General features: G+C 33.7%; 1 protein-coding gene across 7 annotated transcripts in view; it reads right to left on the reverse strand.

Annotated features, from left to right (window-relative positions):
* The window catches only part of Rev3l (REV3 like, DNA directed polymerase zeta catalytic subunit), a 151,717-nt gene that overhangs the window by 16,259 nt on the left and 121,433 nt on the right, over nucleotides 1–14,025 (reverse strand). For 5 of the 7 annotated variants that reach the window (XM_070024751.1, XM_070024752.1, XM_070024749.1 and 2 more), the window contains 5 exons: nucleotides 12,653–12,794; nucleotides 11,301–11,545; nucleotides 10,246–10,354; nucleotides 6,248–6,454; nucleotides 5,247–5,356 (listed from right to left, as the gene is read on the reverse strand). In XM_070024751.1, the coding sequence (XP_069880852.1) occupies nucleotides 5,247–5,356; nucleotides 6,248–6,454; nucleotides 10,246–10,354; nucleotides 11,301–11,545; nucleotides 12,653–12,794 (813 nt within the window). Of the gene's footprint in view, nucleotides 1–5,246; nucleotides 5,357–6,247; nucleotides 6,455–6,877; nucleotides 6,999–10,232; nucleotides 10,355–11,300; nucleotides 11,546–12,652; nucleotides 12,795–14,025 lie in introns of those variants that run through there. The other 2 variants (XM_070024754.1, XM_070024755.1) reach the window with 2 other exon arrangements.

Here is a 14,025-nt window from a genome sequence, read left to right on the forward strand (position 1 = left end):
TAAGGCTGTGTATATGACATAGTTAAGTCCATAATAAAATAACAGAACCTGTGAAATAAAATGAAAATTTCACTTGTGATATAGGGGGAAAATTCTTTCCAGAACTACAAAAACAATAAAAAAGGCTTATATATTTTGTAAACTGTGTTCACTGAAGAATAATTAGTAAGCACAAAAAGACACAAGAAATCCCACCAAAGACACTATAAGCATTTTGTGTAAATGTTTAGATATGTTTTCCTTTTTTCATTTATTATAATAGATTGTATTGTATAATAACTTTCTTCCAGCATTTAATGATATATTGTGAGCACTTTCCCATGTCATCTACTTCTTTTACACTATTTTTACCATTACAATGTGTTACTCTTTTTTACATTGGTTATTTTTGAGCTAGGATCTTGCTTTATGCCTCGGACACTGGGCTTCCCTATAGCTGGGATATCAGGCACAGGCCACCTACATCTAGCCATTGAATGAGACAGAATCTCACGAAGTTCTTTTTGCCTAGGCTGACCTTGACCCTTGATCTCTGCTTTCCAAGTAGCTAGGATTATATATATAAGCCATGGTATCCAGTCAGTTGCACTGTATTTAATGTATGGCTATATTATAATTTAAGCTCTTATTTTCAAACATTTAGGTTGCTTCACTGTTTTGGTTTTTGGCTAAGATTTCATATAAAATAATTGCCTGACACAATTCCATATCCTTATTAAAATTTTTTTAAATGGTACTATCAAACTGAATTCCAGAAAGGTATTTCTGAGATGTATTTCCACAAACAACATAAGCAAGTCAGTAAAGGAAAATTTCTAATACAGATTTAAAAAATACCAATATAGAAAACACTTAAAAATAATTAATAGCTGGGTGCTGGTGGCTCATGCCTAAAATCTTAGTTACTCAAAAGTCTTAACTCTGAAGATTGTAGTTCCAAGCCAGCCTGGTTAGAAAAGTCTCTGAGACTCTTATCTCCAAGCAGCAAAAAGCTGGAAATAGAGAAGTAGCTCAAGTGTTAAAGCACCACTTGAGAAAGAATGAGACCCTGGCTTCAAGCTCCAGTAATGGGGAAAAAAGAAAAAAAAAAAAAAACGGATAAAACTGAAGTACAGTATTTTTTTTCTGATTTAATTCAGTTAACTTCCCATTTTGGTATATACTACAATCTAAAAACCAACAGCACCAATAAAAGCTAAGCACACATTGACTAATAAATATTAGTTCAGCTGGGCACCAGTGGCTCACACCTATGATCCTAGCTACTCAGGAGGCTAAGATCTGAAAATGGAAGTTCAAAGACAGCCTGGGCAGGAAAGTCTGTGTGACTCTTATCTCCAATAAACCACTCAGAAAACCTGAAGAGGCGCTGTGGTTCAAGTGGTAGAGCGCTAGCTTTGAGCTGAAAAGCTGAGGGACAGCATCCAGGCCCAGCATTCAAGCCCCATAACCGACAAAAAAATAAAAGTAATAATAAATAAATATTAGTTCACTTTTAGTGACTAAGATTCTTATTTCTAACCACAAAGAAGACAATCTTACATTTCTTCATGTTTTTTTTTAAGATATGTTGGACTGGACTTAAACTCCATGTGAAATATGAACCCCAAAAAGCATGAGGCCCCTGAATTCAAGCTTTCATTCTGGCAAAACTCTTTCCCTGCCTATACTGGAGATAGTACTTTCTTTAGGGTTTAATATGAAAGTTTTAAAAAAGAAAAAGAAGTAATCTATTGTTTTACTTAAGGCTATTTATTTATTTAGGGTGCTGATCCTGGGCTTGAACTCAGGGTTCGGGTGCTGTTCCTGAGCTTTTTTGCTCAAGCCTAGCACTCTACCACTTGAATCACAACTCCATTTCCAGCTTTTTGGGTTAATTGGAGATAAGATTGTCCTGAATTTTCCAACCTGTAGTCCTCAGATTTCATCCTCTTGAGTAGCTAGGACTACAAGTGTTAAGCTTCTGATACCCAGCTACTTAACTTTAAAACTTACTAAGGTAGGAAAAATAGCCTTAGATATCTAAGTTATAAAATTAAATGGACCTGTGTATGCACACATTGTATATTCTCTCTCTCTCACCATGGTCTTCACTTTATCACATTGGAATGGGGCAATAGCATAAATCACATACTTCTAGAATAGTAGAATAGCACTCACATCTATATTCTCTAATCTTTCCTTACCAATTACAATTACACACACTTACACACACACACACAAACACTCACCCATGTATTCTATCTTAAAAAGTTATTACAAGGTATATATTTTGAGATTTTTTTAACCAATAGAAAATTTGTTTTTATTATTATCTTTAAGTAGGTGTACAAAGGGGTTGCCTTAACAAAGCAGTTTATATATCTTGATCAGTGTCACCCCTTCCATCATTCTTACTCCCTTACTCCCCCTCCCCACCCGCTTCCCTTCCTCTCCTTAATTTTGTAGGACACACATTGGAATTGTCTGCACATTCTTCTTTTCCTCTTCATTTGTCTACCCCTTCCCCCTTAACTCCTCCCTACCCATTTCCAGTATCAGCTTCCTGCTGTTAATTTGCTTTTCTAAGGAATTATACCATTTGAGTTCTTCCTTGAACCTACTGTATTTTAGTTAATACATTTGTATACACTTTGCATACCACCCAGTGTATTTACTTATGAGTTTGTAAGTTAAATCCAGCTTTCACATATAAGGGAAAACATGCATCCTTTGTCTCTCTGTGCCTGACTTGTTTAATTAACAGTTTTCTTCCAAGTCTTTCCATTTCTTTACAAATGGTACAATTTTCTAACAGATGCTGGAGAGGTTGCAGCCAAAGGGGATCCTAGTACATGTTGATGGGACTTGTTTGACCATTCTGGAAAACATTGTGGAGGGGCCTCAAAAACATTAACCATAGAACTATCTATCCTATGACCTGGCAATCCACATGTGAAATAGGCAGGCATGTGTGTGATGAAATTTTAGATTTTATCCATTGTTAGTGAGTTTGTTTGCTAGTGCCTATGCTATTTTGACCAATTTGATTTGGAGCTAAGCTTTAAAAGAACTGGCCAGGATTACCCTAAGTTTTTGATCACTTAACAGAAACATGGCTAGATTAAAAAGAATCTCTGAAAATGAATTTTTATTTTTCATTGGTGTTTTTAGTCCATTTTAAGTAACATTAACTTTTGGGTAAGAAGCTCAAATACCCATTTAAGAGCATTGCTTTTCATGTAGAAGGGCATGAGTGGGGATATGACAACTGCCTAGAAGGCTTTTTAAAATCTTTGAGTTACCATATATTTGTAATATAAGAGGGTTTCATTGAGCTTTTCTTAACTATACTCAGGTGAATTTTCCCAAGCAATTTTGATTCTAGTTCCCTAGCTTCATAGTATGTGTCTTGTCCAAGTCCTTTCCTATCCTGCCTGAGAATCACTATAATAAAAAGGTCCAATCACTGATCAAAATAGGTCATATCCCAATGGGTTGGATAAATATGACTGAAAACCACTACATATGAAGTAACTATTTTGCACATAACAACATTAACAGTATGTTTATTATACTTTGTAAATGGACAATACTGAGTAGAAATGAGAAGAAAATCACTCTTCTGAGTTTTTTTTTTTTGGGGGGGGGGGTTGGTCATAGGGCTTGAACTCTGGGCTTAGGAGCTTTCTCTGTGCTCTTCAGCTGAAGGTGAGCGCTTTACCATTGGAGCCACAGCGCCACTTCTGGTTTTCTGGTGGTTAGTTGGAGATAAGAGTCTCATGGACTTTCCTCCCTGGGCTGGCTTTGAACCACGATCCTCAGATCCCAGCCTCCTGAGTAGTAAGGATTACAGGCATGAACTACCAGCGTCCAGTTCTTCTGAGTTCTTTTGATGCTTAAGTAGCTGACTGCCCTTAGCTAGGCCTTAAGATTTCTTTTTAATGAATCATGATTTTTTTTTCTTGCCAGTATGGAAGGTTGAACTCAGGAGCCTCAAGCTTGTTGGAGGTGGTAGTGTTTCTATTGAGAATGCATGCCTTAAATTAACTGCCCTTACATTGATTTCAGAATCATGGCAACTTCTGATTCTGTGTATTGATACCCTGATTTAAAAATTAACATTTTAAATGGTTAACTTTCTTCTCTTCTCCAAGTATTTCTGAAGAATTCTGCTAGCAAATACAAAGTTTTGCTTTACTGTCACGCTCATTTTATTAGAATACCTAGCCAGAAGTAGTTTTATTGAGCAGAGAAATAACAAAAGCCAAACTAACCAGAATATGAACAATTAAGAGTTAGGATAGTTTGAAACTATCCCCATCTGCTGGTAATAAAAAAAAGTTGTCTATTGTAACAGGTTTGTATTCAGCATTAATATGATAATGTTCATTGTACATTTTAAAGGATTGAAAGAGATTCAATGGTATTTCAAGATTACTTATACAAGCTACTTTTAATGATTAAGAAGTTATCTTTTATTGCTCTGCTGTACTGCAAAGTGAGTGATCAGAGGTTCCAAGACACACTTTTACCATGATGACACTGTTTAAACCCTCATCACAAAAATAAATTTCAGACTATAAGTAATATATATATATAATATTTATATTTTAGAGGATTTTCAATTAAGTGATATAAGTAAAATATTCAGTTTGGCCCTGAAAAATATTAGAGGAAATAAGCAAGTAAGCAGTAAGTTAGGATTTACAAATCTGTACCTGTTCTATTCTTTGACAGTAACAATGGACAATGGACTGCAGAAGTCTGCAGACTTTCTGGTATCAAATGGTGACCTGTACTTGCTTATGTGTACTTCCCTTAGAAAAAGACCAATAGATTCTGGGGCCCAATACAAGGCTAATGCTACACAGTTTGGGGTAACTTTTTCAAAAGTAATTTAATTGTTTGAACTTAAATTCAGAGTTTTGGAGGAATTATTCACATTAAAAGCAGTTTCTCTAAATAAACTAGACTACTAGTGTATATGGTTTGTTTACAGATCACTATATGCTTGGCTAAGAATTGTCTGGTGGGAATGACATGGAAACTTTGACAGTCTGTGGTTCATACCATTTCTGTTTCTTAAAATCCTATCTTGTAATCAGGCCTATGTTGTTAACTCTGCTCATAAGATCCTAAAGACCGGAAAACACTTAAGTAAAACTCTATTTTTAGGAAGGAATGTCTTTAAGGCAGTCAAATGCTAAGAAGATCTCAAGAGATGCACATGAAAACAAGTACAAACACCTAAGAGCATTCATTACCTGTCAGTATCACCATATACAACTCTAGCACCCCATTTCTTGGTATCATTCACCAGTTTAATTGCTCGTTCCAAAGTTTCTCTGGCTTTGTGAACAATACTGTCACCAATCTGTTGATAGAAATACAGTGGAAATATTATCTTAGCATACTTAGTATAAGTCAATATACTTAACATATCTACTATAAACAAAACCGTATTATTGAAAGATTCAAGCTAACAGTATTATTTTTTTCATTATACATGGTATTTTGCTGCTATCAATATACATATGCCAGCCACAGACTGCCTTGAACAGGTTTGTGGAGTTTACTTTTCATATTATAAACTGCACAGGGACTTTATTCTTCCCTACTTTTCTCCTATTGAACTATACAAATTCAGTCTACTACCATGTCCTCTGGCCTTAATTTGGTATGAATAATTTATATAACAAGTCTACTCTGTTCTTTCCTCAGTCACTAATAAATTATTACAGCACTCCGTAGCACTGTGTTATATTCATGTCAAATAAGTACCTTCAGAAATCAGTCTTATGAATAGTGTTTTCTAATCATCACTGATCCTGTACTGTGTATGGTCTTTGCCTTACTTATTTACTGGTACTTTAGCAAATAAGAAATGATTTTTATTTATACTGACATTTGGACAAACCAGCCTAATTATAATCACATCTCCAGCAATAAATAAGAAGGAATTACTTAGCATTAAATTTGTTAACACAATATAAAATCAACCCTGAAATGTCATATTAACAGATATGTCAGATTATGTAGAAATATGCTCATTTTTCCAATTATCACTGAAAGTCATCAAGTGTTCATACAGAAAATATTCTCTCCTGCAACCAAAACTTATGTTTATAGACCTATTTTGAGAAAAACCTAATCTATGTTATGAAAATGAAACCGTCTAAAGTTTCAAAACAATATGAAATATCTTAATGGACATTCAATGCTGTTTTAGTCTCTTCTGCAAAAACTACTGACAGGTATCACTCACCTCAATGCAAGGCATTCTTCCAGAAAAATTAGCAGATGTATAGCCAAATGTGACATTTGCTATCAGCTTCAGTCCTAGTTGACGTGCATTGAGCATTCGTGACAGGGCCCTGTCTTGCTTGTAAGCCTTCATTGACTGCTTCACCATGAATCTAGTCTTCAAAATTTCTTCAAGCATTCTTGGTAGGACACCCTTTCTTACTGAAGGCTATCATAAAGGGGGAAAAAAATCAACAATGTGTAAGATCCCTTTAAGAAAGAAGCACAAAGCATAATAATGGCTAACTGTCAAGAATTACAACATACTAGTAGTAGAATGGCCAGAAGACCAGTGGTTGTTAATACAAAATCATTACATTTTAGTTATTTGAAGAGGATTTTTCTCCTAAAACATTCCTATAACGTTTATAAAACAGCACTTCCATGTTAGCTTAGAGACCTCCAGGGAGGGGAATGTCAGCTACAACAAGATCAGAAGGAAATGCTGTTAAAAACTTTTGACCAAAACCCCCATCCTTCCAATAAAGACACATGGAATGTGTATCACTCATAACCAACCTCAGTTTTTAAAGATCTCATCCTAATGACCCCACACAGTAATCTGCATGGAACTCCATTTATCTACCTTGGAAGAATGATGAGCTGGGTTGATTCTGCTGACATTCAAACCTGCAGTTCCAGAGATTCTAGGTATTTCAAATGTGATGCTTAGATCACTAAGCCATCCCCTCCGGCCTATATTTATTAGCAATCTGGAAGAGGGGATGAATAGTGAAGTGATAAAATTTGTTGCCAAAAAAAAATCAATTGTATTAATAAAGACTAGGGGGAATTTATGAGAACTCCAGTAGGAATGAAAATGACAAAACAGTATTAACTTTGATGATTCACAGACACGTGCAAGATAATGCATGTTGAACTGAACAGTAGGTATGTGATACTCACACTCTTGAATATGGAAAAAAATCTTACTTTCAAATAAGCTTTACATATTGGGTCAAAATGTAGATGTAGTCTTTAAAATGAGACTTAGGAAGATAACAAAATAAGTGGCTGTATATGTGACAATGAGAATTCATTCTAACCTCTACTTCATTTGGCGTACCTTTTAAAGCAGCTATAATTTTTACTTTTGTTCTACCATTTTCTTTTTTAAAACTGTAATTATTAATATACATTAGTTGTGCAAACGGTTTCATTGTGATATTTCCACATGCATTTAGAACAATTAACGTTGTATACACTTCCTGTATTACCTTCTCTTATATTCTCCCTTCTTTTGTCTTTTCTAACAGTACCTGTTCTTTCACATTTTCTTTTGTTGTTCTTAGTTTCCACATATTCAAGGAAATATATAATACTTGCTGTGATTGGTTTATTTCATATAGGTGATTTTTAAATGACATGATTTTGTTCTTTATAGCCAAGTAATACTCCATAATGTGTACATGTCACATGTTCTTTATTCTGTCATTTGTTGTTGGGCACTAAGGCTGATTCTATAATTTGGCTATTGTGAATAGGGACATAATAAACATGAATATACAGGTATCTCTCATGTGTTGATTTCCTTTATTGAGTATTCAGGAGTGAGATAGCTACATTAAACATTAAGTTCTATTTTTTTTTTTTTTTTTTTAGTTTTTGAGGACTAGCCATACTGTTTTCCATAGTGGTGGTATTAATTTACATTCTGAGCCACAATTTAATAGAGTTCTTTCCTCTCCCTATTTTTGTCAGCAATTGTTAATTTTGGTATTTTTGAAAGCTATTCCATCAACTGGGGTAAAATAGAATCTCAATGTAGTTTGCATTTTGCTGACACCTTAAAAATATTTTCTTCCACTTGGAAAGTCATCTCTTCATTCTGTTCTGTAGAACCCATTTCAATTTTATATAGTCCTATATCTTATTTATTTACTTATTTTTATTTTTTTATTTTTTCGATGCCACTACTGGGGCTTGAACTCAGGGCCTGGGTGCTGTTCCTGAACTTTTATGCTCAAGGCTAGCACTATACCACTTGAGCCACATCTCCTTTTCTGGCTTTTCGGTGGTTAGAGATAGAGTTTCATGGACTTTCAAGCCCAGGCTGATTTTGAACTGCTCAGATCTCAGCCTTCTGAGTATGTAGGCCAACAGGTGTGAACCACGAGCACCTAGCTCATTTTTCACTTCTTGCTCTTATCTCTTGAGCTACTATTGATGTCTTGTTTAGGAAATGTTACCAGTGCCAATAATTTCCCCTGTGTTTTTCTCTAGTAGTTTCAAAGTTTTAGGTCTAACGTATTAAGGTCTTAAATCCATTTCAAACTCATTTTTGCATAATGTGTGAAGCAGGGATCTAATTTCAATGTTCAGCATGGATATCAATTCAGTTTTGCTAGTACCACTTCTAGACTCCCTTCTCCATATATTTTTGGTACCTTTGCTGAGAATCAAACAGATGTAGAGGCTATGGATTTATTTCGGGGGTCTCCACTACATTCCATTAGTCTACGTATATGTATATGTATGTAAATGTCAATACCATGCTGTTTTTGTTATTATGGCACTGTAGTTATTTTGAAACCAAGCATTGTGGTATCCCTAGCATTATTCTCTTTGCTTAGGACTGCTTTGGCTATTCAGTGTCTTTTGTGACTTCATGTATATTTCAGAATTATATGAAGAATGTCATTGGTATTTTGATGGGTATTTAACAGAATCTATATATTACTTTCAATAATATGGCCATTTCAACAATATTAATTCTCTCAATCATAGACATTGGAGGTCTGTCTATCTTCCAGTGTCTTCTTCAATTTCTTTCTTCAATGTTTTGTAATTTTCCTTGTAGGAATCTTTCACATCATTGGTTTTTCCCTAAGCGCTTTTTAGGGGATTATTGTGAATGGAACTGTTTTCTTGATTTCTTTCTCAGTCAAAATAAAATTTAATGTAAGAAGAAAAAGGGATCAATATGTAGAAATGTGCATGATGTAAAAACTTATTTTTTTTCTTTTTGGCTGGTCCTGGGGCTTGAACTTAGGGCCTGGCCCTAAGCTTCTTTATGCTCAAAGTTAGCACTCTACCACTTGAGCCACAGTGCCACTTTTGGCTTTTTCTGGGTAGTATATTTGAGATAAGAGTTTCATGGACTTTCCTACCTGGTCTGGCTTTGAATTGTGATCCTCAGTTCTCAACCTGAGTTGCTAAGAATTACAGGTGTGAGCCACCAGTGCTGGCTTGATTTTTCTTTAAATCATGAACTCTGGCAAATTTTCCTCATATTTAAGTTGCTAATTATAGTTTAGCATTACCTCTTACTGGTAGAGAATGATACTTTTGATAAGTACACCAGAATGAATTTGAGGGCTGCTGGGGTCCATTCTACTATATGACTCTAGTACATACATGCTAAGGAATTAGAAAAGAAAGGAATGAAGTTGGCATATAAGAGGCGATATAATGTTCTAGTTCTTGCCTGTTTTTTTGTATTGACTCATTACGCAGGTTTTCCTTAGTCTCTTTTTGAGGGGACATCAGGGAGAGAAAAGGGGACCTTACTATTAGTGTGGATATTTAAAAAATACAATCAATAAACATTACACTATAATTATGTTTAAGATGGTCTCAATTAAGTTTAAAATAATATATAAGAATAAATAGTGGAGTGTATGCATTAAAGCAATTTTCAATTTTGTAGGTAACATATTTTGGTTATCAAATTGCTATTTATGTCTACCAGATTCTAACACAGTAAGGCATTACACATGTACATTTATTTCTTTCAATATTGCACTAATTACAATGTAAGAATACGTTTAAACCTAAATTCAACGAACACAAAGATGATTATTCCCCTTAAGTGACTTCTTAAAAGATTTTTGTATCTTTCACTTTATTCAAGTAAACAAAATGTTTTCTCCCCCTTTGTAGTGCCAATATAACCTAAACCAGTATATCTCCCCAAAGTTAAGCTACAGTTGATTCCTTTCACTTACAAGAGATTATTACCTTGACAAAAGCTACTCCATTGGGGGATACTGTGATATCATGCCTAATTTGGTAAAGTAAATCTGGAGGTACTTTCAGAGAGGTACAGCCAAATTTGAACTCATCATACCTGTTAAGAAAGAAAACAATAGGCAAATACTTTAAGACATAGACCACAGTTTGTAGGCAGTCTTATTAAGAATCTTCCTAATTTCACTAAGAAATTCATTTTAAAATATCAAACCACAAATTCATGTACTTAATGTTTACCTGTCTCATTAGCAAAAGCTATTCAAATTTATTAAAAGAAATGCTTCTTAAATGACATCATCCTAAAATGTATGGCTGAAGCTATATTGAAATAATAAATTTCAACTCCATACATGAACACTTTATATTAAGTTCCTTAAAGAAAAATTTAAAAAGTAGTAAATTACAAATTACTTTCTTACTTAAAAGGATTACAAATAGAATTTCTGTAAGTGCACACAATGAAAAAGTGTATCACAGAATAAACAAAATATACGATATCAAATGTACAAATATCTTTGTAATGGAAGAATCAGAATTTCCTGCAATTCAAGAAGAAAGGTGTCCACTACCCTAAAAACTTACAATGATAACTCTCATTCAGTTTATAAAATTCAATTTATATGATTTAACAAACTTAACAGTTCATTTGTATAAAAATCATAGCTTATTTCCGAGAAAATAAGAAGATGGTAGCTACAATTATAAATCATAATCCTCAATCTGTTTCTGTAAAAGGTGACATATCAAGTTAAAAATTTTAAGAGAGATCATCAGCATTCACGGAGAAACAAAAAATTACAAAGTTCATCTATTTATTCAAGATTCTCTTCACTTGAGTCATCACTTATAAAATTAAATTAATATCATGATGTATGTTAATTAATAAGAAAACTTATTTGTTGTAATGAGTTGCCCCTGCCATACTTCAATTCATCTTACTCATAACAGTGTAAAGTACACAGACATGAAGAAAATCTGTGTAACGTTACTAAGAGATATAAATCATAACATTGTAACTGTAAATATAAAAAAAAAACCCTTACTTTCCCAAGTTTTCCACATGGCCAAGGCAAGTGGAAAAACAGTAGTTGTATGCAATCACAATAGAAGGATATAATGACTGAAAGTCCAAAACGAGAACAGAATTGCTATAGAAGCGAGATTCAGGCTCCATAATTAGGGGAACACACTGTGGGGCTCTCATTTGAGAACGCTGTTGAACACTGGGTGTCACAGGAATATAGTTCATTGGTTTAGCAATACGCAACATCATTGATTCCACACGGTACTGCAAAGAAGGGAGGGATAAGAAGAAATGCAATTTAAACATAAAAATATTCATCATTTGAATATATGATTGTTTATGGGATGTTTTTCTTTTTAGAATAAATTCAAGTGACTTTTTACCATTAGAATTATATCTTATAATTTAATCAGCTTTCAAGAGGATTGAGGTATAACTCCTCTGAACATTTAAAATACTATCACTGAACTTTAAAATTCTTTTCCTATTCCTGTAAATCTCCAAGATTCTGAGGTTTAAACTTTGGGGCTCTTACTTTCTAGATAGAAAGACAGTTGTATAGTTTGACAATTTCATTCAACTGGTCAATAATCCCTGAAAAATTTATTTGGACAAAAATAGAGAAAAAAGAAGTTGCTAAGAGACCTGAGATAAATACTTTTCCAGTTTTTCAAGGAGGCAACACAAACATTCCTGAACTGAAGTATAATCAGACTATTGGTTCCTAGCAATTACTGAGCTAAGTGATTATTGTTTCTAATAACCACTATTCACTAGATTGTTTGGGGTATTAATAAAAAAAACTCAAAAGAACCAGCATAGATTCACTAAAATATTCTCAGGTGGACTTTTATTGAAGATCAGTTACCATTCCATTTTTGCTATGTTTATTGAATTAGTAGGTATATTAGAATAAGGATTTTATGAAATTAAGGAATCTTAGTAATTTAAAGTAGTCCTGTTAACAAGCTACAGGTCTTCAAATAAATATTGAAGTGAAAGTATATACTCATTTTCAGTAGGTTGTTTGGTAAAATCATTATGTCTTTTAGGAAATCAACTTCAAAGATGAATTAAATTACTTCTAAGATAATATTTTCCCTTAAACTTAAAAAGCTATGTAGGTCACCTGTATTTTCCAATCCTTCATATTTGCATTAAAATTATTGAAACTTGTAAGACACCACATTAGAAATGTAACCTAAAAGGCGGTAGTTTCTTATTGGTTCCTCAACAAAGGGCTTTGATTGATTATACAGCTATTGATTAGTTGGTATTAGACAGATTTTTTTAAATGAAATAATTTCAAGCATCTGAAAACTAAGTATATCACTTATAAATTTAAAGTGTGCAAGAAAAGAGATTTCCTACCTGTGAACCCCTTGTCAGTACATGTAAAAATTGAATGCCAAAAAGTCTAGCCAATTCACTGGTTTTCCCAATTAGGTCCAGTTGTTCTAACATTTGGAGATTTCCACGGACACGGCTAACATAATGATCAACCATTTTCCATCTATTAAAAAAGATTCCATGGTATGAATTTCAGGGAAAAAGATGGGAAGTTGAAATACAATAACAATTAATTCTCACTTCATTACACGAGGCAAAATGTTTAATGGATAGGGAAACTTCATGATAACCTAAACAGAACTCTAGGAATTCATACACAAACAGATGAAAGGAGGTACCTACCCATAGGTGTAACTCCTCTGAACATTTAAAGTACTATTTTATTGAAATGAATTCCAGGGAATGGAAACATGTTTTTTTGGTGGTGGTGGTGGTGGTGTTTTGCTTTTTTGTTCTTTCAAGGGAGCAAAAGGGGGCACAGAAAGGGAGGAAAGGTGAACAAATACAGTCGTACTATGCAGTACACAGTATGTGAAAAATGAACTATGTAACTTTTGGGTAGGGACAAGGAAGGTGTGACACTGTCCAATAAAAGAAATGTATTCATTACCTGCCCTAAGACATGGTAACTTCTCTGTATAACACCTTAATAATAATAAAATTGTATTTTAAAAAATATATAAGGAAACTGAAGACTGCTAAGAGTTTAATTTGTCTAAGGTTACAAGCCTACCATATCAGAACCTAGCTGTTACCCAAATAAACTATGAGAAATAGATTAAGCAGAAGTAATATGATTGAAAACAAAATTATAGACTACAAATTATTGTCTTGTTGGATTTCTACTCTTACAGCAAATTGTCTCATCACTCTAAGCAAACTTAATGCGTATTTATTTCACATGATAATATACATTCCATTCCACTGATTTGTAACTAGGTAATACAACCAAATTAAATAAAGTTTATCTTTCATAAGTAAGGGTAAACTTTGCAAGTACATTTTAGCTTGTATAATTCATCTAGCAAAAACCAAATGCTTTTTCACCTAGACTTATATACAGGTTAAGTATGAATGTGCTAAACACTTTTACCTATCATTATTTTTGAAGTGATCTTTCTGAAATAAGATCTTTGCTGGCAAGTCACACACGCGCACGCACGCGCATGCACACATACACACAAACAACTAAGTTAAATTGTTACTTTTTATTTATCCTCCTAGCATTTATCAAAGTGAACATATTAGGCAAATACAAGTTTTAATTCCGAGAAGAGGAAGGAAAATATAAAGCATGATGTACTCAGGATACTACTGAAATGGCAATACTTAAAAGCATTTCAAAGGAACAGGGAATTTTTATTTATTTTTATTTTTTTGGATAGAGCATCTAG

The sequence above is a fragment of the Dipodomys merriami genome, unplaced genomic scaffold (assembly GCF_024711535.1).
Source record: "Dipodomys merriami isolate MVZ:Mamm:240054 unplaced genomic scaffold, mDipMer1.0.p SCAF_160, whole genome shotgun sequence".
Lineage (NCBI taxonomy): Eukaryota > Metazoa > Chordata > Mammalia > Rodentia > Heteromyidae > Dipodomys > Dipodomys merriami.